Source organism: Hemitrygon akajei, chromosome 22 (assembly GCF_048418815.1).
Source record: "Hemitrygon akajei chromosome 22, sHemAka1.3, whole genome shotgun sequence".
NCBI classification, from domain to species: domain Eukaryota; kingdom Metazoa; phylum Chordata; class Chondrichthyes; order Myliobatiformes; family Dasyatidae; genus Hemitrygon; species Hemitrygon akajei.
In genome coordinates this window covers 42,890,984-42,916,102 of record NC_133145.1, presented here as the reverse complement: position 1 = coordinate 42,916,102, position 25,119 = coordinate 42,890,984, and the positions used below count along the sequence as shown (strand labels likewise).

The following is a 25,119-nucleotide window of genomic DNA, read 5'->3' as shown; positions in this document are numbered from 1 at the left end:
AGGTGGTGTACAATGCTATAAATGTGTTCTATAAGGCAAGTATTGAAAGTTGTACATAGCGTCACATAATTAAGCAAGGTTCAACATCGCAAGGGGACGATTCCCTCCAAACTCAATTAGAGGATTTAGAATATTTATTATATCAAATATTATCCTTTCAGGAATGAGTAGTTTTACTGCTTGGAGACAAAAATAATTTCTTTCTTCTTAAGCTCCTGAAAAAGAAGCAACACAAAATGCTGGAGGAACTTAGCAGATCAAGCAGCAAACGTAAACATGTGAAATTCTGCAGATGCTATATATCCAAAGCAACATGAAGGAGAATGAATATCCATTATGTTACCATACAGTATCTGGTCAAGCTTACAACAGATTAGTTGCAGAGTAATTTTTCCTACTGTTGTTACGTACCCCGTAACTGGGTCACTTACCAGCAAAGATAGAGAGGTCCATTGAAGTCTGATGGTACTATTTTTAACAGTATTTATTGATAAAAATACACAAAATAATATCAATGCAAACATACAGATAATATACTTCATCAATACTAAATCTAAAAGCGCGGGTATAATAATAATCAATAAGAAATAGCTCTATCGTTGTCTAGGGGGTAATGTATTGTCCGATGGAAATATAAAAGTCACTGTAGTTCATTCAAGCTACAGCTTTTTGGTTGGAGAGAAAGACGGGGTTAAAACTTGCCCATTCCTTTTATGATGTCAATCCTTCGAGAGTCGTTGGGAGTTGATTTCCCCGTTGTTAGCTAAAAACCGTTCTCCCGTGGTAAAGGCCCACCGATTCCGGGGCAAATGGAAATGGACGCACGTGGCCTTTCCACCGGTTTTTGCTATTACGGGATCGCTAGTGTTTCTTCTGGTGCGTCTGTAGGGGCTGTTCCTCAGACCCTCTTTTATCCTGACTCACAGGGTCTCAGATGTCAATCAGGGTGGGATGATGCAATCCCTCCAACAATCCCCCCTCGGTTCATTGCCTGGGGGCTTCGATGCATCGTACAGGATTCAATACACAAGTCTGCCTCCAAGAGACAATAGCCGTTATCAATGGTTCCGCCTTTCGGAGGCCAGGACACATTCCAAACTCTTTGTGGATTCTGCATGTCTTTCTCTCATTTCCTGGGTCTCCTGACTCGAATCAATAGCGATCCTGCCATTCTCAAAAAGGAGGGGGCCACGGGTGTAACACCCCCTTTCTTCAACGCGTTTTTACCATCGGTAAAAACAGAGTAATACAGAGTCTTGCAGGATTTTAGAATCTAACACAATACAAAAGCTTTTCCTTTCACTACAGAGTAATACAGTTATACATTCAATTCAGTATCTAGATGGTTACCGATTACATTGTCACTTCCTTTAATATCTTAACATCTTGTACCCTACTAAAGTCTTGTAGCATCAGACTGCAATTTAGTAACCACCTATTTTTTTTTCTTGCCTTCAGCAAACAAAACTAAAGAGTTGTGATCTTAAGCTTACGTGTATACTACAAAAGTTCATGCAAATACTAATCTTTATGTTGCTTTCAAACTTAAAAGGCAGGCTTCCATGGGGGTTGTCTTTTATTATTCACAGGCTTTGTCGAAATCCCTTAAAACCGGTTTCTACTATTTAAAAATGGCGTCCCCATTAACCCTCGCCTCTTTTCCGGTTACTTACCACGTGGGGAGCTGGCGCACCCTGGCGAAATAGGCTTTTGGCCGCTCCTTCCGTAGGAGTGATTTTATCAACAATGTGTTCCAAACTTAGCCCATTTCCCGAATTTCCACCCAATTCCTTAATTTTACTCAAGTTGCTAGTTTTCTCTTCAGGACCCCTGAGGCTATTGGGTCTCGATACCAGCGATCCCTCTTTGTTCAAACAGCATTTCGAATTCTGTGGTTCCACACCACACTCTGGAATAACAATAGCGTGTGGGGCCCCTTTACCGTCCAACTCAATCTGTAATGGATCCACAGGTGCTGCGGTACCAAGCCTTTGTCCCTGTAGCCTGGTGGCTGCTTCTAATATCAATTCAGACTTTAAACTTTCTTCATTCGATTTGGAAACCGCACTTTTCCCTTTTCCTGCAATAATAATGGTCACTTCACCACCCGCTATCTCCTCGCTAACCTTTAACACCTCTTCGAGCACAAACACCTGGGAACTCTCACTTCCCACTATTACCGAGGTTAACCCTTTCTTCACTGAACCAAGTCTATCTGACCTACAGGGACCGCATTCCTTTTCAACTGAATCAAATACCTCAGACTTTTTCTGAGCTCCATTACTAGGTTCAGTACCACGTGCATCCACCTCTTGGACACACTCAAACGGGACATTTGCCTCTTCCAGGCTTTCAATACCCGTACCTGGTCCAAATTCTAAATTCCCCTGATTCTCCCAGCTGCTCTCTGGGCAGCTCCCTTCTGGAGTAAACTCAACCCCACGGGCTGAGACAACCTCATCTGCCAACCCAGCAGACTTCTTCAAGGTAATGGCATCCTTTTCATCTAGGACTGCCCTCATTTCATTATCGGGAACACCTTTAGAACTTTCCACTTCTTCAAACAGTTCTGCCAAACTAGACAGATCATCCATGTCCAACCCTGGACCTTTTAACAGCTTTACCTGTTTCTCATCTTCATTTCGTGCCTCTAGCACTTCACTCCTCGCTAAGGGAAGGGCTACCTCCTCTCCCTTACTCTCTTTCACTTTACTACTCTCGGTTTTACCACCCTCCAAACCCTCGTGGTACAGGGTCGGTAAAAACGTCTCGGCCAAATCGATACTGGCCAGATTTAAACTGCTCTCGTTCTCAGCTGCCTTTCTCGACATGCTGCGAGTGACCACGCATGCGGGATAGATCTTGGACTCTAGGGGCGGGGCCGCAACGCTCACCGGCCGGCTGGTCAGCGTCATTACTGACCAAACCTTACCACCGGCTAAATCATTACCCAGAAGGACGTCCGCTTCAGTTCTCGGGAATTCTGATCGCACCCCCATTTCAACTGGTCCAGAGACTAGCTCGCAATTCATAATGATCTTAAGCAAGGGCACCATTTCCGTCCCTTTTCCTATTCCTTTCACAGCTACCACTCACGTCTTGCGACCAAAATCTAGTACCTTACTGCTAATCAATGACAGTTCAGCACCCGTGTCTCTCCAGATCCATACTGGAACTGGTGTATTTCCCTCCCTCACAGACACGGTTCCATTTAACATACAAGTCTCAGACCCTTCTTGTACTCTGTCTACCCGGGGATTTCTTGTCGATTTACTGATTGCCACGGCACATCCGATAGGGACCGCTGCTTTCCCTCTTCCTGTCTCCTTCCTCGGAGCAAAGCACCTAGATGCAATATGTCCCCACTTTCCACAATTAAAACAGGTCAAGCCCGGAAATCTCTGGCCGTCCTGCCTCTCCTCCCCAACCTTACCACTAGCTCCCGGTGGGACCTCTGCCTCAGCCGGCGGGCTTTCTCTATCGTTCCCACAGTCTCTCTGGGAACTTTTATTTGAGGAAAACTTTGTCTTGTGGGTTAGGGCATATTCATCTGCGAACCTAGCAAATTCGGAGATGGACTTATTCGGCTTCTCATTCAAATACGTCCGGATATCCTCCGAAACACCACTTTTAAATTCCTCAATCAGAATTAACTCCCTGAGACGCCAAAAATCCTCTTCCACTATCTCTGCTGTGCACCAACGGTCCAAGAGCACACCCTTCTCATAGGCAAACTCGGTATACGTCTGATTCCACCCTTTCTTTAAATTTCTGAACTTTTGTCTATACGCTTCAGGTACTAACTCATAACTCCGGAGAATGGCCGCCTTTACTTTGTCATAACTCTCCTCCTCTTCCTCCTCCATGGACAACGCCGTATATGCCCGCTGTGCCTTCCCTTTTAACACACTTTGTAACAACGCCACCCACTGCTCTTTGGGCCACTTCTGATTCACTGCCACCTTTTCAAAAAGCAAGAAATAACTATCAACATCCATCTCCTCGAACAGAGGTACTAACCTCAACTCCCGACTAACATTAAACCGCTCCTCTCGGTCTGACCCCTGAACTCGTTGCTCTTGCCTTAACTTCTCCATCTCCAAGTCATGTTTCCTCTGTTTCTCTGCCTCCCTCTCCTTCTTGGCCCTTTCCTTCTCTTAGCTCTTTCCCTCTCTTTCTCTCTCTCTCTCTCGGCTCTTTCTTTCTTCTTCTCAGCTGCTTCCAGCTGGTTTAACTGAATTTCGTGCTCTCTTTGTTTCTCAGCTCTTTCCTGCTCCCGTTTCACCTCTAACTCCTTTAGCTGGAGCGCATGCTCCCTTTCTCTCTCGGCCCTTTCTTTCTCCTTCTCAGCTCTTTCCCTCTCTCTCTCTCTCTCTCTCTCTCTTTCGGCTCTGTCTTTCTCCTTCTCAGCTGCTTCCAGCTGCTTTAACTTAATTTCATGTTCCAACCTTAATTTCTCCAACTCTAAGTGAGCCGTCCCACTAGCTGGTACCTTTTCAGGGATATTTTCCAATACCTCAGCTGCAAACACATTCTTCCCAATATAATACTGAGTTATTGCCCTTCGCACCTCCCGCTTTTTCATTGACAACCTCACCTCTGCGAGGTTTAACCCCTTCGCTAAATTTATCAAGTCTGATTTGGTGGCCGCCTCTAGCGCCTCCAGAGTCGGGTTTTCTATAAATTCACCCACATCCATCTTTGCTGGTTTCCCGTCTGGCTACCCGCGTAACCAGATCCAAGTTTGGACTTACAAGCCCGATTCACTGGCCTCCCAATTTGGTGTCAAATCCCAGATGAGCCCCCAATTGTTATGTACCCCGTAACTGGGTCACTTACCAGCAAAGATAGAGAGGTCCGTTGAAGTCTGATGGTACTATTTTTAACAGTATTTATTGATAAAAATACACAAAATAATATCAATACAAAAATACAGATAATATACTTCGTCAATACTAAATCTAAAAGCGCGGGTATAATAATAATCAATAAGAAATAGCTCTATCGTTGTTTAGGAGATAATGTATTGTCCAATGGAAATATAAAAGTCACTGTAGTTCATTCAAGCTGCAGCTTTTTGGTTGGAGAGAAAGACGGGGTTAAAACTTGCCCATTCCTTTTATGATGTCAATCCTTCGAGAGTCGTTGGGAGTTGATTTTCCCGTTGTTAGCTAAAAACCGTTCTCCCGTGGTAAAGGCCCACCGATTCCGGGGCAAATGGAAACGGACGCACGTGGCCTTCCCACCGGTTTTTGCTATTACGGGATCGCTAGCGTTTCTTCTGGTGCGTCTGAAGGGGCTGTTCCTCAGACCCTCTTTTATCCTGACTCACAGGGTCTCAGATGTCAATCAGGGTGGGATGATGCAATCCCTCCACCAACCCCCCCTCGGTTCATTGCCTGGGGGCTTCGATGCATCGTACAGGATTCAATACACAAGTCTGCCTCCAAGAGACAATAGCCGTTATCAATGATTCCGCCTTTCGGAAGCCAGGACACATTCCAAATTCTTTGTGGATTCTGCATGTCTTTCTCTCATTTCCTGGGTCTCCTGACTCGAATCAATAGCGATCCTGCCATTCTCAAAAAGGAGGGGGCCACGGGCGTAACACTGTGAGCCAGCAATCTCCCAATATCACTGACTTTTTGTTCCTTACTAGGCATTCTTCTGGCCTACAAGAGTGAAGTCAATAATCTGCAATCAACAGAGCACTTACACTACAGAAAGAGTTCACTTATCTCACAGTGTCTTTGTTCCTCCTACCTAGCTACAAATCATCAACAATTTAATAGCTTATTAGGGACTATTTTATACTCTAAGCATCTGAAATTATTTTATGATTACCTTTAATCTTCTCACAGCAGTATCCCACAAACAGCAGACACAGATTGCTTTCATCTTGTTATATTCTGTGTAGAGCCTTTGGATTCAAACACTGAAGTGTTAAGGGCAGTTGGAAATCCACTCTGCCATTCCATTGTGAATTATGTTTGTGAATAAACGTTCCATGTTAAGAGACATCCAGTTTTATGTTCATAGAATGGTACAGCATAAAAATAGGATGTTCAACCGATTATATCTACAGTCATGATCAACTGACTACTTCCACAAATCCCATTTAACTATTCTGTAACCTATGCTTTAGAATGCACCTCTGAATACAAGTTAAATGTGAGACAGACTGCCTCCATCACTAATTTTGACACTGTGTTCCAGACTTCAATAATGGAAGAATATAGTATTAATGGTAAGACCCTTGGCAGTGTGGAGGATCAAAGAGATCTTAGGGTCCAAGTCCATAGGACACTCAAAGCTGCTGCACAGATTGACTCTGTGGTTAAGAAAGCATACAGTGCATTTGCCTTCATCAATTGTGGGATTGAGTTTAGGAGCCAAAAGGTAATGTTGCAACTATATAGGACCTCGGTCAGACCCCACTTGGAGTACTGTGTTCAGTTCTGGTTGCTTCACTATAGGAAGAATGTGGAAACCATAGAAAGGGTGCAGAGGAGATGTTGCCTGGATTGGGGATCATGCCTTATGAGAATAGGTTGAATGAAGTCGGCCTTTTTTCCTTGAAGCAATGGAGGATGAGAGGTGACCTGACAGAGGTGTATAAGATGGTGAGAGGCATTGATCGTGTGTAATCAGAGGCTTTTCCCCAGGGTTGAAATGGCTAGCACGAGAGGGCACAGTTTTAAGGTGCTTGGAAGTAGGTACATAGGAGATGTCAGGGATAAGTTTTTTACACAGAGAGTGGTGAGTGCGTAGAATGGGCTGCCAGCGATGGTGGTGGAGGCTGATACGATATGGTCTTTTAAGAGACTCCTGGACAGGTATATGGAGCTCAGAAAAATAGAGGGCTATGGGTAATCCTAGGTAATTTCTAAGGTAAGGACTTTTTTGGCACAGCTTTGTGGGCCGAAGGGCCTGTATTGTGCTGTAGGTTTTCTATGTTTCTACCCTCTTGGTGAAAAAGAGCACTGCTGTAAGTGCTCTCTAAACTTCTCACCTCTTGCCCAAGTCCTATGATGTTTAATTTTTGACACCCCAGCTTTGGAGAACAGTCTCCTGCTACTTACCCATTCATGCCCCTCGTTATTTTGCTTCACCTCAATCAAATCCGGCCCCCAGCCTCGTCTTCTCCAAGGAAAACAAGTTCAGTTATTCAGTATGTCTTCTGTAGACACAAGAGACTGCCAATGCTGGAATCCAGAGCAGCGAACAATCTACTGGAGAAGCTCACTGGATCGAGCAGTGTCTGTGGGAAGGAAGGAATTGTCAACAATTCAGCTCAAAACTTTACTCCCACAGATACTGCTCGACCCGCTGCACTGCCCCACCATATTGTTTGTTAATCCATGTAAAATTTACATTCCCTCTGCATTTTTTTCAGGGTACATCATAGCTACAGAGCAGAAGTATGCATGGTATTCTAGCTGTGGCCTGTACCATAAGACTCCAATGTGTTTTGCTTTAATGAACTTACTTATATATGATGCCACCTTTTGGGATCTTTTTGGTCCCTCTGTTCTCTATGATGCCCCAGGCCCAATCGTTCTTTTGTGTATGTTCTAATCTTACCAATTTATCCAGAATGCATTTCTCAGTATTAAATGACCTGGCCATTCAACCAACTCATTAGTTATGTCCTGTAGCCCAAGACTACGCTTCTAACTGTGAATAATACCACCAATTTTCATGTCATGTGTGAATTTATTAATAATTTCTTTTAAATTCACATCCATATTTATCCATATTGACTGGTCACAAGCATCTAATTGTAAGGATAGCCCTCCACCATCACCTAAGTTTTCTCTTACCAAAACAATTTTGGATTCAGCTTGCTAACTGGACTTGGATCCCATGGGCTGTAATTTTTTTTTTGACTGACCTCCCATGTCATCAAAGGTCTTGAAAGTCCATGTAGACTAGAGAGGAATGCTTGAAACTGGTACAAAGAAACAGAATGCTGGAAGGTCAAGCAGCATCTGCTGAGGCAAAGTTGATGTTTCAGATTGAGATTCTGATATAGAGTCTCAACCCAGAATATCACCTTACATTTTTTTCCCTCTGCAGATAAAAATTGACCTGCTGAGTTCTTCCACCCTTCTGATTTTTGTTCCACTGCAGGCCACCATCACCGCAGTGGCCTCTTCAGTGCCCTTGGTTACCTCCTCAAATCGTTCAGTGGGTTTTTCCAGACAAGATCTCCCCTTGATAACGCTATGGTATCTTTGATTAATCTGTGCCTTTACAAACTTTGGTTAATCCAGTATCTCAGCATATTGTCCAATAACTTGTCAGCCACTGACAAGAGGCTCACTGGTCTGTAATGACTTGGCTTATTATCCCTGCTGCCCTTCTTCGATCAATGCAGTATATCGGAACTTGACAGGCTATAAATGTTGTTTCTTAGATATGGCAGACTTTGAGAGTGGCGAAAAACATCTGAGAGTCTCCCAAGGAAATGCTGCAGTTATCAGGGCACCAAGAATTTCCAGCTTCCCCCAACCCCAAGTTACATGGTTCAGAGATGGACGGAAAATCTCACCCAGCAGTCGAATGTAAGTTATAAAATGTCTTTATTTTGCTTTTTTTAAAATTTATGTACATTGATGCAATAATAAATAATGCATTTGTTATTTTTTTTAAGGAGGGGAATTTTTAGATAATTTTCAGTCTCCTGTTCTTCAAATTCACCTTTTCTTGTGTTTGAAATGCTGGGAGGATTTTAAGTTAAGTGGTTAACCAGCCAGAATGATTGGGTAATAACCAGCAAGATGTAATCATTAACTAGACTATATACTTCAGCTTCATTTGTCGATGTTCATTTAACTCTCTCACCCCTTCGCTGACAAAATCATGAAAGCTTGTTAATGATAATTTGTAATTGTTTAGTTTTGAAATTTAGTACTAATGATGGAACACTTTTTACTTAATTACTGCAACTTAATTACTTAAAAACAGCTGCTCTTTTTCACACTCCAAAGGTTTAAGAAGAGAAGAAAACACTACTGTAAAACCAAATATACTATAAAGTTAGTTTTGATTGAGGAGCAATACCAGCCCAAAGAATTTCTGTTGATTTCACTTAGAAAACAATTTGGTAACAATGTTATGGTTATTGATATTTGTAGTGGATAAGATGAATGCTTTGAGTCCTTAAAAGTACATGGTAGAATAAGTGGTGTTAAGTGAAGCACGATCACTTTCTCCCTAAATCATTGCATACTAAACTGGTTTTCTGCAAAAGAGCTAGATCTGTCTCTTGCAGATTATTATCATCATTACCTGAGCTGAATAATTGCTGGAAAATCACAGTGTTTAAAACCTATGCTGCTTTATTCGTTTCAGATGCGTGTTAAATATTTGACCTGATAAATTCCTTTCCACTTATGTGTTTGAATTATGTTGCTTTTTATTTTCTTTAGTCCAATGGCTGGTGTATTTTCTGCCAATATCTTAATTTAATGAGTTACATTCATAGTTTGATTTTTTCTTACATTTATGATCATAAGAAAGTAATAGATTTTAATCATGGGGAATTGTGTAAATTTACATCACCAGCTTTTGAATATGTATAAACTTATCTTAAAATAGCCATACATTCAAATCTTAAACTGTGTGCATGGAGTGCGTGTTTATATAATGACTATAAACTTGGGTACAATATAGCAATTTGCATGTAGCTTATTATCCAGATATATTCATCATATCTGAAAGGAGAGCTATTGCTCCATTTCCATGGTAATTATACAAATTTCCCAGTAATCACCACTGCTTTCTTTGGCTCTTTTTGGTTACTACTTCAGTAATTGTGTATGTATATAATGCAGGGAAGCATCACAGAATATCCAGTTACTCTTATAAATTCTGCTTGCTGGATATGACCCTGAATCAACTTAAATCCACACTCGGATAATCGTCATTGTCAAAACAAGTAGTGAAAGAACCGAATCAGACTTAATGCTCGGAATTCCTTGATACAGTTTCCATCTAACTCTGTGCCTATGTTGGGTGTCTCCGCCAGGGTGGAAGTGCTCTCAAATTTAGATACAGAAATTATGATGTGCTTGAAATTATGTGTGTGCGCATGTACTCTTTCCTTCCTTTGAACCCAAACAATGTGGAATAAGGAGGGAAATACAAAACTGCTAGAATGTGTGCATCTGGTTTACCACCCGTCCCTAATTAAACTGTGCACAAGTATATTATCTCTTATATTAATATAAATCATTTATAAATATAGATGGGCCAAGTGGACTAACTCTGCTCTTATGTCTCACGATCTTGTAAACATAATTTTTTCTTTTTTGAAAAGTAAGAGTGAATTAAATATTATAATTTACAAAATTAATTCATTCAGGTTTTATTGGTCATTTGGTTCTTCCCAAACGGACTGGAGTCATTGGCACGATCCACACACAAAATGCTGGAGGACTCAGCAGGCCAGGCAGCATCTATGGAAAAGAGTTTCGGTCCAAGACCCTTCGGTTGAACAAAACATCGACTGTACTCTTTTCCATAGAAGCCGCCAGGCCTGCTGAGTTCCTCCAGCTTTTTGTGTGTGTTGCTCGGATTTTCTCTTGTTTGTCGTTGGCATGATGTCCACTTATGGACATGAAAGTGGTGTCACTGCTTGAGCTGAATCAAATATTTTCATGGTCTCCCCCTCCTATTGTCCCCTTGTGATTAGGCTAAATTGTGGGTGGTTGTGTTCTGACCCTTATACACTTTAGTAATTCAACAAAGTATAACTGTTCTGGGTTGTGTTGTCAGTCTGTAGTTTAGCAAAAAGTCTTAGCAGGATCATCCTTGAGAGACGTGTTTCTTCAATGCTTCTTTGACATTTCTCACTTGATTCTTCAGTTGTGTCATTTCATGCTGGGTGATGAGGCAAAAATGGTTTGTGCTTAATAGCATTTTGTTTTATAAAGCACTCATACAGAAACAAATGAAACTGAGTTTGTTCATCTCAGGCTAGTGCTTCTGGAAAGCCATGTCATGAAAAAGTGGAGCCCTATTCTTTATCCATATGTTCTAATGTTTTACTGGATCCAGAATGTTTTACCCCAATCTACTTCCACTGTTAAGAAGGTCCTTCTTGTAACAATAGTCAGTGCCTGTCTTGGACCCATCAATAACACCTGTAACAAAGATAAAATATCTGGTTACTAGGAGTTGATGAGACATTTTCACTACTAAAATCAATCCTTAATAATTCCTTTTCAATTTGAGCACTATTTTTTACTCTCCTTGTCAGTGAAAATACTGCAAGCTTAAATGATTTCTCTAGACTGTCATCTAGTTCTTGGCTGAACTCAGCTGCTGATCTATAAGTTAAAGCAGCAGTCATAAGATACAGGAGCAGAATGGTCATTTGGCCTCCTTCAAGTCTGCTCCACTGTTTCGTTATGGCTGATCCAATTTTCCTCTTTGCCCCAATTTCCTGCCTTCTCCCTATATCCCTTCATGACCTGACCAATTGGGAAACTATCACCCTATGCCTTAAATATACATAAAGACTTGGCCTCGACAGCTGCCTATGGCTAAGAATTCCACACATTCACCATTCTCTGGCTGAAGAAATTCCTCCTCATCTCCATTCTAAAAGGATGCCCCTCTATTCTAAGAGAGTGTCCCTGGTCTTAGACTCTCCCACCATAGGAAACATCCTCTCCACATCCACTCTATCAAAGCCTTTCAGCATTCGAAAGGTTTCAATGAGGTCGCCCCTCATTCTTCTAATTCAAGTCAATACAGGCCCAGAGCCATCAAGTACTCTTCATACGACAAGCCATTCAATCCTGGAATCATTTTTATGAACCTCCTTTGAAACCTCTCCAGTTTCAGCACATTTTTTCTAAGATATGGGGCCCAAACCTGCTGAGACTCGCCAGTGCTTTATAAAGTCTAAACATTACATCCTTGCTTCTATATTCTGGTCCGCTTGAAATGAATGCAAACATTGCATTTGCCTTCCTCACCACAGTCTCAAGCTGCAAATTAACTTTCATGGAATCTTGCACAAGGACTCCCAAGTGCCTTTGCACCTCAGTTTTTTGTATTTTCTCTCCATTTAGAAAATAGTCTACCCTTTTATTTCTTCTACCGAAGTGCATGACTACACACTTCCGGACACTATATTCCATCTGCCATTTCTTTGCCCATTCTCCTAATCTGTCTAAGTCCTTCTGTAGCCTCTCTTCTTCTTCAAACTACCTGCTCCTCCACCTATCTTCATATTTATCAGCAAACATTGCAACAAATCTATCAATTCCATCACCCAAGCAACACACACAAAATGCTGGAGCAACTCAGCAGGCCAGGCAGCATCTACACAAAACAGTACAGTCGACGTTTCGGGCCAAGACCCTTCAGCAGTCCTGCTATAGTATTTCCCCCAAAACGTCGACTATACTCCATCATTTTCCCAACCACCGAGTTCAGACTAACTGGCCTATAGTTAAAATTTTCAACAAGTGTTGTATCATAGTGAAGTAACAGATATTTCCTTCACATATCTCCCTTATATAATATGTGCTAGTTCCTTGAGATAGTCCAAGGGAAAAGCGGTAACAGAATGCAGAATATGGTGTTGCATTTAGAGATTAAATGCAATAAAAGCAAGCCATCATGAGGTCAAGAACCTGTCTTATCATACAGAAGGTCCATTCCATAGCAGAGCAGAATCTGGCTTTGAGCCCGGTGTTGCCTGCTTTGAGGGTTTTATATCTTCTGCCTGATGAGTGGAGGGTGAAGAGAAAATATCTGGAGGTGTCTTTGATTTTGTAGATGATTACCAAGGCAGTGAGTTGTATGGACAGAGACCATGAGGGGATACTGGCTTTCATTTATGTTTGAGTTGTGAATACAACTCTCTGCAGTTTCTTGCAGTCTTGGGCAGCAGAGTTGCCATACCAATCTATGATGCATCCGAATGGGATACTTCCTATGAAGCATCTATAAAAATTGGTGAGGACCAGTGAGGTCATGATACACTTCTTTTTGATACCCTGATGCATGGATGGCTAGTAAAACAAAGTTTTTCACTATAGCCCAGGGTATATGACAATAACAAACCAATGACCAATTCTGCCATTTGCTTCTTTTTGTTGAATTCCATTTATCACCTTTCTTTGGGGCTGATGTGCAAATGTTCTGGGTAGTGGTACAAGATTTGGTAAGCATCTCCTGTATTAATCCAAAAATTGACCTAATTTCTGCATTTTTACAGTCTTGCTTTCACTATTGCTTCTACATTTAATATACAATTCCTTTTTTTTTTTAGCCCTGTTAGGCCCAAGATAAAGTAATACTTTTTGTAGGAACCTGAACGCTTCCAATATTTATATATCATCTTCTTTGATGGTTTCCACTATTGAAAAATTATCTTAATTGCCTTGCCAATAAACCATTTATTGTTCTATCTTGTTCATTGTACCACGAGCGATCTTTAGTGATGAATTAAGGCCATACAGTGAACCTCATCCCACCACCACTATTTTAATACAGTTACTTATTGGCAATAAAGTGTTGCTATTCTCCCTTATATCTGAAGTACACATAATTAATTCAAGAAAAACGTTCCTGATAACATGTGATATCTAGCAAAAACAATTAATGCATTTGCACTTTAATAGTACATTGAATTTTGATAATAGTCACAGTTATTTCACCGATAAAAGCATAATTTTATTTGAATTCCTGTATACTTCAACATATGGTGTCAAACTCTGATGGTCTCCAGCAAACAGAATTTTAATAAATGCAGGTGGATTCTGGGCAAATTTAATTTTTGCTGAGTTGAGCCAATATTGTTAAGTCTTTATCAGTGGCGTACTCTGTACAGAGAAAAGAGGCGCAACAACACAATGGTGATTTTACATTAAAATTATCAGGCCGTTGCAGGCATCTGTCTTTGTAGAGCTCCATGAAAAGAGTGAGATGAACACTGCTTTTGCCACTGTCAGCTGATACATTTAGGCCAAATTATCTATGTTTTGTACTTGGTTTAGCACTAAAACATTGCACTGATTTGTGTGTGTTTAAAATGCAGTTCTCAAGTATTTACCAAAGATCACATCAGCTGCAGAAATTGACCGCTTAATGTACAGATCCGACAAATCTCTGAAAAGCACATTTTGCTTTCTCTTGAACAGAATTCAAAGATTCTGTTTTATTGTGTATTTTTATAACCAAGATTTCAGTACAAAAATTGTCCCAATTTCTTGGTCAAAGGTAAGAGACAGAGTAGCTAGTCAGCAAAAAAGTAATTGCAAATTGGGGGTGTTGTTAACAATGAGAAGAATAGTCTTAAGTTACGGAATGACTTTGATCAGCTGGTAAGTGGGGCAGAACAGTGGTTGATGAAATTTAATTATGACAAGTGAGAGGTGATGCATTTTGCAAGGCTTAATATGGGAAAGGCATACTCCTTGAATGGTAGGACTCAAGGGGAGTACTGAGAAACCCCTTTGGCTTACAAGTTCATAGATCTCTAATGGTGATAGTACAGGTAGATACAGTCATGAGGATGGCATATGGAATGTAGTTTTCATTAGCAAGGACACATAATGAGAATCAGGTTTATTATCAATAACATGTTGTGAAATTCACAAACAGGAGAAAATCTGTAGATGCTGGAAATCCAAGCAACACACACAAAATGCTGATGGAACTCAGCAGGCCAGGCAACATCCATTAAATGTTCCCAGGAAAGAAATTTCTTGTTCTGCAGCAGTTGTACAGTGCAATATCTAAAAATTACTGGAAGTTACAATAAGAAAAATAAAAGATATGGTATAAAAAGAGAGCAAAATACCGAGGCAGTTTTCAAGGAGCATTCAGAAATCTAACGATAGAGGGGCAGAAACTGCCCCTAAAGTATTGAGTGGTATAGATTATGCTGAGCTGTAATCAATAAGCAGCAAACTCATGTAGGTTTTGCTGTTGTTCAGATGGTCCACAGCCAAGTGGGGAACCAGTGAGATTGCATTACCGTAGAGCTGTTTTGACAGTACGAAAAATTGCACTGGGTCTAGGTCCTTGCTCAGGCAGGAATTACTCCCTGTTACCTTCTCCCTGACAGTAGTAATGAGAAGAGGGCATGTCCTGTGTGGAGAGCATCCTTAATGATGGATGCTAAATTCTTGAGGCACTGCTTTTGGAAGACTGCAGCACTCCATTTCATTGTTTTCTTAGACACAACCTAACAATTTCAGAACTGACGGCAACAAGACTGAAGCCAGAAGAGTTAGAAATGTACCCACCAAATACTTTGACCCATAACTTACTGAATAAATAAGTATACTCACTTTGCCTGTTTTCTGTCCTTGCTTGTATGAAGGTGGTTTACTTATTTATGCAAGTACTTCTCTGACAATAGATGTGTAACAGCCTAATGTAACATTGTATGGAAATACAAGATAATACTGATGCAGACATGTTTTACACATTTAACAAGGTGCTTTATTAATGCAACAGAGTTTGTCAGTTTTTCAATGTTCGTCATCAGCCGGGTCAATCTGTCCGTGAACTCCCTGTCGGTTGCCTCCGTACGCTTCAGTATTTGTTTTTTTTTACTTTTAAGTCCTCCTGCTCGAGAGCCAACAGCTGCCCGTCGTTTAAGTTTTTCTAGTCTGTAACTGAACAAACGCACATCAACTCTTTCATGGCGAGATTCGACACCAAACATGTCGCTTGTTTTCGGTAGATGTGTCCTGCACATGTGCAATAGGAAGAGATTTGCCGAAATCTCCATTTCGATGTGGACAGGGATATTTTTAAAAACGCATAGTGTGGATGCCTATTGTTTTTACGTGAAACCAGCATTCTCAAAATTATCCGGTCTAGTGTGGATGTAGCCTGAAACACACTACCTGAGAGAGTGGTGAGGCAGGTACCATTATAACATTTAACAAATATCTGAATCAGCATTTGAGTCAGCAAGGCAATGGGTGAATGTGAAACAGTTGGTAATATACTAGAAGTAATAGAAAACCAAGACCAATTACATTGATTTGAGAAATTCCGAGAAGTTGTGGATATGTTGCTAAACACATCATAAACATTCACCCATTTCCCTTTTCTTTCCCACTATCCTCTATTTTTGTAATTGGTGTTGCAGTGTTTTCAATTTGCTTCAAATCTCTGGCTGTTCTTTTAAGACCCATGCATTAGGTACCTAATGGTAGAATTAAGCACACCCACTTTCTGTAATTTTGTTAAACATCTCCGCTCAGGATGACTGTCTCCTACCAACTATCCAGTTCACTTGGTCAACTTTGTCATGCCATTGGATTGTTACAGTGTAAGTTTTGAACATAAATGTTCACAATTAGACAATTTTCAATAAGACCTTGTTATGAAGAATCAGGATAAAGATTGTCAATAGAACTGGTAATCAGAAAGAGTCATGCAGATTCAGAGATCTGAAGAAAGTGTTGTGAGTGTTCCTTTAAAGCAAAGGACAGAACTATCAAAATTATGTGCAGGCTGACTGTCAAGTACGTATTGTTATTAACCCCATTGTCAGCATTGCAGAGTGTCATAGGACATTAGCACTATCACCCTTAGTAAACAGTTTATGTGAGGAATCTATGGCATTCTGGACAAAGGTATAAAACAATTGAAACCCAACAATCATAACAAATACAGAGATCCAGCAGGTCTATTTGGGGAAATTTAGAGGTGTCAATACAAATAGAGATATGGGCTCCACACCACAATCTTAAGAGGGGCCTATTATTGGTATTTAAGTATCTCTAGAATGGAGTGAACAAGATGCAACTTACTTTGGATGAGAGGTGAGAAGAATATATAATTCACAGAAATTGCTTTGAAATTCAGGGCTATAGTCAACGCCCTTTGAATATGTGGTACTGAAAATAGACTTGGCAATACCTTTTCAGAAAAATGTGGCTGGAGCAAGAGTAAATGGGATATAGAACATCCCAGCTACAATGAGTGATGTTGAAGGAATTTTAAAAAGAGGAAGTAGAAGAGGGTGAGTGCACAGCAAGGGTCGAGGAAGCAAAGCGGGAGAAGAAAAACTGAGCATCTGGAGAGTCAGCATGTAGCACAGAAAACAGCCACAGAAGTTCTGCAGAGTTAAAAAAAAATATGAAAGTTTGGCTGGAGAGGAAAGAATTCCTTGTTACTTCAAAAAGTGACCCAAGTGCTCATCAGTTTATGGCCATTGGGTTGTGTTTAATCCACGTTGTGCATAAAATGAATATTAATTCTTGAAAGCTCGGGTGTTCAATAGAATATACCGTACATGAGTTGGACAGAGCCTTTTGCAAGCCTTGAATTCATTGAATATGTTTTCATGCACAGTAAGTTTGTGAATGTAAATATGTTGAGTGTGTGTATTGACATGTTCCATGGGAAATTTGTGTGCATCATTTATTAGTGTGATTGTGTTACTGTTACATTAAGAAACATGGTGAATAGCTAGCCATTGCTACACTATATACACTCCCTCCCAGACTCATTGTGTTCACTTGAAGCTTCATGTCTGAGTGAGAATAAAGGTGACTATGATACATCACTCCAGAGACCAGTGCAGCAGAACCTGCAATACTCTATGCTGATGTGTCATGAAGGAATTAACAGCACATTAGTCTACATTTAAAGTTCTTCACTTGCTTTTAATTGAACTGTTCTCCCCATTTAATTTAATTCACTTGGCTCTGCTTTCCCTAAACCCACAGAACTGAAAATATGGGAAATCGCATTTCTGTACATAGAATTAGATTGGAGAATGGGCCTCAGTAACAATAGGACACTGCTGTTAACAGTATAAGCCTAATTTCATGCAGAGCTGTGGCAGATCCAGTAAATTGAAAAATACATGACAGGTTGTTAAAAAAATACAAACCTCTCATTATCACTGAAATAAAAAGGTTGTACCAGTTGTACATTCCAAACATGAAAGTGCATCATGTTTAGATCATTTATGAAAAGTGCAGATATAATTTGGTGCTAAATTTGTGTAGTTTGTGCCTGATAGATATTCTGATTTTAAACTCCATAATACTACTTGTTTATTATAATCACAGTACTTCACTGCAATTCTCTGAGGAGTCTACTTCTCTACTGATCTTAAATGGGCAATTAAAGATTATTAAATTGATGTTTTTAATGATAATTAGTCCTCAGATAATTACCCATGTTTCTGCCTACCATCCACTCCAATCTAAAAATCTCACATCATGCTTTTAAAACGTACAACTCTTTTTATACCAAAACATTCTACATTTCTCAGGGAGGAGCAATTTAACCACTCAAAATAGCCCAAGTTACTTTGTTGTTACCAGTCTTCAATTTCATTTACAGTGTAATTCAAAAGATTTATAGCATCCCTATACAAAATGGACAGCATAACTAAATACAACACTGCCGCCCAGAAGGGTTTCGGCCCGAATTGTCGACAGTACTTTTTTCCAAAGATACTGCCTGGCCTGCTGAGTTCCTCAGACAGTTTGTGTGTGTTACAAGACTGCAACTATAGGAATGAGGTGAGCTGTGGAGGGAAGTATTGCATTCTGGTGCGTTGCCTTGGTAATTTGAGAAGGTGATCAATTGAATGTGAATCTGCATAAAATTTTGTTTAGATTTTTAAATTCAGAATAAATTTTATATGTATTCCAAGATGTATATCCAAAATGAAGAAACAGTTCAAAAAGCTGCTTTGAAGTTCAGCAAAACAATTGACCCAGGGTTTCAAACTCAGCTCCTCAACTGGACTTAACTATGGTCTGTTACCTGACTCTGAACCAATGTATAAACCAGAATTGCTCAGCTGGATATAATGCTTCACTTAATTTAAACTCTATTCTGCTGTACGCCAAGCCATTTCTACTGATTGAAGAAGGTGCATTTCAATGGAAATGACACGAAAGAAGAGGAACATAAAAGTCAGTCATCTGTGCAATGGATGTATTACTGCTCCAGTGCCACTAAAACTGGAGGCAACTGGGAAAATCACTGCTTCATGTAGATAAAGATGCTTTTGTAGTGCCACTTCATTTATCTTATATACAGAAGCTTGTTATAGTTTGTGAGTCCACAACATAAAACTAATCGAAAGAAAAACAAGAGAGTTTGAGAGATGAGTGTAAACTTCATTATAACTTTTAGCGAGGCTCACACTTATGAAGTGGTGGTGTGATGACGTAGGTTATTCACATACTTTGAAGTGGTGGTGTGATGACGTACGTTATTCACATACTTTTGCATATAAACCGTCAACAATTATTTAAACAACCAAGAAAGCTTAATCAAACAATATGTTTACAATATTACTCATATATTACTGAAATATTAAATACATAACACTCCTCCCTGCTTAGTTATAAACTACAACTCAATATAGAATACATCTCAACCTTGTCTTTCCTGACAAGTGATCACTGTGCTTGGCAGGTGAGACAGTCTCTGAAACAATCTCAGGTTCTAGGGCCTCCTTCATGGTGGCTGTAGGAGTTGACTCTGGAACTGCTGAAAGTTGTGCTGACAGCCCTGGCCACCTTTCTTTTCTAACTACTGGTTGCTCTCCTCAACTGATTGATGTGCTGTCTGCATATGGTAATGCAATCTCCACTGTGTAAGAGGACAGTCCAGTTCTGTCTCTAATCATTACGAGTACCCACTTTTGATCACCTCTGTAATCCCTCACCAGGATTGCATTGTCCAAGAGTGAAACTTCGGACCTCCATATTTGAGGAACCTCAGTTTGTCTCAGGTGTCCTGCATACTCCTTTTGTGATTGGGTTTGAGAAGATCCAAGCATGAACGCAAGGGATGACCTAGGAACAACATAACTAGTTAGTTGTTGGTTGTTGAGTATGCTGCTTTGCAATATGCAAGAAGGAAATTGCTGAGTTTCTGATTCAGTGTCAGTCTAGTATGTTCTATTGACATTGCTCATAGTACATACTTTAGACCCTGGACAAAGCTTTCCACCAAGCCATTTGTAGCTGCGTGGTACGAAGCAGATGCAACATGTCTTATTCCATTCATTTTCAGGAATGACTGAAATGGTTACATAACAAACTGTTGTCTATTATCAGTGACTGTGTTCTGGAACACCAGTCCTTGAGAAGAGGCTTCTCAGCACAGCAACAGTGTGCGAGGTTGTAGTGGAGGCTTTTGGGATCACTTCTGCCCAATTTGTAGCTACATCCAATACTACCAAAGAATTTGTGCCTATGACTAGTCCAGCAAAATCTACATGAGTCACTACCAGTGCAAAGCAGGCCTTTCCAAGAGATGAAGAGGCACTGCTCTTGGCATATTCTAGATGTAGTTGGCATCCCAAATAGTGCATAGCAAGCTGTTTGATCTGCTGATCTATCCCAGGCCACCAGACAAAGTTTCAAACCAACGCTTTCATTTTGACCACGCCTGGAAGACTGACGTGTAGAACCTCCAACACTAGTTCTCAGCTAGTATGGTACAATAATTCTAAATCCACATCAAGGGCAAATTCATCCCATGCTGGGAAAAATGGGGGGACTGAAATTTCGGCTACATATTCAGACATTTTGAGCTGCCATGTAGATCTGAGACACTATGAGGTCTTTTCTGGTTTCCCTTTGGATCATCTGTGCTGTAATAGGGAAACTTTTAATTTGCACTGGGGAGAATATGTCAAGAGGAGTGTCCACTTTTGTAAATTTTTCAGGCATTTCCTTTCCCAAGGGTAAATAGGACAATCTATCAGCATTTCCAAGATTAGTTGTCCTCTTGAATTTGATCTTGTAATTGTGTCCTCCATCTTTGCATTCATGCTGCTGCTGTTAGTGGAACACCCTTCTGTGGATTGAAAATGGGAACTCGTGGTTGATGATCAATAATGAGGGTAAACTCTCTCCCATACAAGTAATGATTGAAACTTTTAACACCCCAAACTGAGCTCAAGGCCTTACTGTCAATCTGTGCACAAATTTTCTCTGCAGTCGTATGGTAATGGGATGCAAAATCTATAGGGTATGCACTTCCATCACTCATAACACGCAACACAACTATACCATAAGGCAGGGTGCCAGAGGCCAGCTTAACTGGATAATGTGTATCTATCCTGGGCAGAGGCTATTAATCTACTTTCAGTATTGGGTTGATGGTGATTTTAAAATCACCACAGATCCTGACAGATCCATTCTTCTTGGCTACTGGGATAACCGGCATTGCCCATGGACTACACAACCCTGGAAAGAATTCTTTCAGCCTCCATGCAATCTAGCACACTGGCTACTTTATCACAGATGGTATAAGGAATTGGATGGACTTTGTATAACTTGAGTGTAGCATTTTCATTTAGCACTGTTTTATCCTTAATAGTTTGAATTTTCCAATGCCATCCTTGAGCACTGCTGTGGCATCATTCAGTACCTTTCTTAATTCGCTTTCAGCTGACTCTGTTTCAGTGGATGTGGCATGCAAATAGTGGATGGATCACCAATTAAGTTGTAGTTGTCTCAGCTTATCATGGCCCCACAGTGCTGGCCCTCTTGTTTTTACCACATACAAGCCCATTGTGGCTTGTTGGTTCTCATAATTGACTGTTACAAATGGCATTCCCTCAGGAGTTATCTTTTCTCCAGTATAAGTTCTTTGTTGGATATCTGCACTCTTCAATTCAGTATCTTTGAAATGCTGTTAAAATACATGATTGAAACAGCTAAGCCAGTGTCCAATTGCATTGTAATCAATTTGCCATTCACTTATGGTGTAATCCCCTTCCTTTTGATTGCGCTTATAAAACCTAAAGTTCTGCAGTCAACAATGGTTTCAGTTCTACATGTCCTGCATTACATTCATTTTGGCTCATTTTGGCTGGTTTTCCTAGAGTAGTCAAAATTCTAAGCAAACTGTATGCTTCCCACCTAATGCACTCAGCAAAACTGACACTCGTTCTCATCGGCTATTCTCTTTGTTTTAAAATACTGCTCAATTCACTGAGTATAGAAAATACAGTTATCAGTTCTGCACTCTAACATGTCTGTCTTTCTGATGTAGCCAGCCATTTCTACTCTATTTTACTTATGATTATTATCACCCAGTACTCACTGTTTATGAACCCGTGAATTTTTCATTTTTCTGCATTTTTTTAACAACCATCTTTGTCCTCTCTCTGTTGAAGAGACATGTGCTGCACTGCTTTTTTTAAAACTCAAATGTCTCACTGCACTTCAACAGGTAGGTAGTTATCTTGGATTCATTTTTACAATACCTCATCAACACTATTATGTTTTGCAACTCTAAAACATAAAACTAACCAAGAGAAAAATAAGGGAGCATGAGTGTAAACTTTGTTTTGCTTTTAGCAAGGCGTGCACATATGACGTGGCGACATGATGATGAATGCCATTCATGTACTTTTACACATAACCCGTAATGGATTATTTAAACAACAAGGTATGCTTAATATAGCAATGTATTTACAATATTACTGAAATATTAAATACACCACGAAGCTGTGTCCAGCCAATAGGTCAGCCTAACTGCAATGACAAGGTCTGCATAATAACTGTACTACTAAAATAATATGTCCTGGTGCAAGAAGAAATGTTTCTCTAATAACCTAATGCTCATGTCATGTAGGGAACACACACAAATTGCTAGAACAACTCAGTGGATCAGGCAGCATCTATAAAGGGTGTTTCATGCTGAGACTGATGAAGGTCATGATGAAGGGTCTGGATCCAAAACATTCCCTTCATGGATGCCCCTGACCTGCTGAGTTCCTCCAGCATTTTGTGTATGTTCTCAAGATTTCCAGCATCTGCTGAACTTTTTGTGTCAATGTCATGTTGGGTATCTGTTCTGAAGTAAAATGGACATGGTGGCATTTATTAGAAAGTTAATTACATTAGGAATCACATGTTTTTATCTAGTATTTTATTTTAAATGTTTTCAAATCTGCTAAGATATTCAATGAACAATTAACTAAATCCTGATGAGTCATTTTGAAAACTTGTCAAAAATCCTTGCAGATTGGAGAAATTCTGATCCAATCCTAAAAATATTAATGTAATAACTTGGTACTTAACATTCTGACAGATTATTAAAAAAATAAAGTTAAGTAGTAACGTTGTTAAAGTATTTTTATCTTCATCATGATTTCTCATTATGTTTTACCTGCAGTTAACAGAAACCTTGATTGAGATTGTGGATCATCATGGGGTTAATGCCTTTTGACTCCAGGTTATTATGTATCTGGAGAACATTGTTGTTCTGGAAGACAATATAGACAAATTCCATACCTTCCCTTTTCACATTTCCTTCCACTTTGCCCCAACAGAGCTATTACAATGGAGAACACGCTTGTCATCCTGTCGACAGTCGCTCCTGACACAGGACGGTACTATGTTCAGGCAGTAAATGACAGAAATGGAGAAAACAAGACCAGCCAACCCATTACCTTGACCGTAGAAAGTAAGTGCTTCAGATTGCGATTAAATTATTTATGTTAAGATTTCATTAAATGGTAATGAATGACAAGTACTTGAAAGAAAGGCTGACTCTTGTACTAAATAAATACTAAAATAATATGCAATGCAGAAACTGGATCAAGAACTGTGTAATTGGACATTATCCCATATATTATAATTATTTACCATTTAATTAAAAAGATCCTAAGACTATTTGCTCTGTTTTCAAAAACAATAAAAATGGTATATTATGTAAATTTCACAACTAAATCACAAGTATGGAATCAGATCATTATTGTCAGGAAATACCCAAGGTTATTGCAAAATGGATCTATTTACTGGCATTATATGAGCAGAATGGTAATTCTCAAGTACTAAATTAAAAATGAATTCCACTCATTGGATTAATATGCAAGCATTTAATAATATGATGGTTTGTATTTTAGTAATGTAGATTTATGTTAAATCGACAAGATCATCTCAGTGATTTCTTAATCATTTTGTATAAATTGTATCTGCATTAAATGATGAAATCTTAGCCTCAAGCTGACTAGGTCAGAGGAATTATAATTTAGGTGAAATTTCTGTTTGCCCCAAACACTTTGTATTTTTTATGTCTCCTCTGCTTCAACAAATGTATTCATACAGCATCCAAATGAACAGCCCTCCTCTTATTGTGGTTTTACTATAAATCAATAACTAAAGTAATGCAGCACTTCAGAATCCTAAACTGTTATTCAAAGTGCTCAGATCTCATCGGTAAGTTACAGGTGAAAAGCAGGAGTTTAGCAATGGCGCAACAATAAAATGATAAGTAATCATTCCATCATTAACCAAAAGCTTAACTCTATGGATGGAATGCTACGTAATTATTAGAAGCTAGAGTTAAGACATATACTCCAAAACTATCACCTTCTATGGAATAATTCAACTTATTTTTGTTTTCAAATTTAAATCTTGGAAATAATTCGGATGATGTGTAGCTTGGGTGGTTGATGTTTGGGTTGAGTTGTTTTCAGATCTTCTCGATTTACTTGCAAACATTTTGTCACCATGCGAGGAGACATCATCAATGTGCAAAACTTTTTTTTTTCAGAATTCTTCTTAACTACTAAAACATTGATTCAGATCTTATATTTATTGGTTAACTATACATAATAAAAGTGCCCTAAAATTAAATGATCATGAAATTGGATTACTGCAGATTTAACTATTCATTGACAACAAGTTCTGTTTTATTCTTCCTATGACTATGTTTTCCAGGTTTATTATGGTCCGTCCCCCTTAGGAATTCCTAATGTAATATTAGAACAAATTGAAAATTGGTGTGAAGGAATACTGTCTGAACTGGCATGATTTAGCTTGCTACCTGCAAGCATTATTCTTTTTTCTTAATTTCACATTGACGGATTCAATTCTAATGTGATCTAATCCTCATTTTCTTTCAAATGTTTTTCATTACAAAACTGTGGGGTTCTTGCACAAGTGAGAAACCTTTTGCTGAGAAGGTAAGGAAAACTGTGGAGGATGTAGAAGTCATCATTCCAACCCCTCACACATAATGGGACTGGTGTGATTTACCTTGCTCTGCATTTGTCCTCTGAAACACCAGATTTATACTGGGGGATCAGATATCATAATGACATTGTCTCGAGGTGAGTGGATTCAATTACCC

At 39.6% G+C, this 25,119-nt stretch overlaps 1 protein-coding gene across 4 annotated transcripts in view; it reads left to right on the top strand.

Moving 5' to 3' along the window:
• The window catches only part of LOC140714669 (protein sidekick-2-like), a 919,455-nt gene that overhangs the window by 523,474 nt on the left and 370,862 nt on the right, over positions 1 to 25,119 (top strand). For all 4 annotated transcript variants that reach the window (XM_073026119.1, XM_073026118.1, XM_073026117.1 and 1 more), the window contains 2 exons: positions 8,420 to 8,567; positions 23,315 to 23,448. In XM_073026119.1, coding sequence (XP_072882220.1) covers positions 8,420 to 8,567; positions 23,315 to 23,448 — 282 coding nt within the window. The remainder of the gene's footprint in view (positions 1 to 8,419; positions 8,568 to 23,314; positions 23,449 to 25,119) is intronic.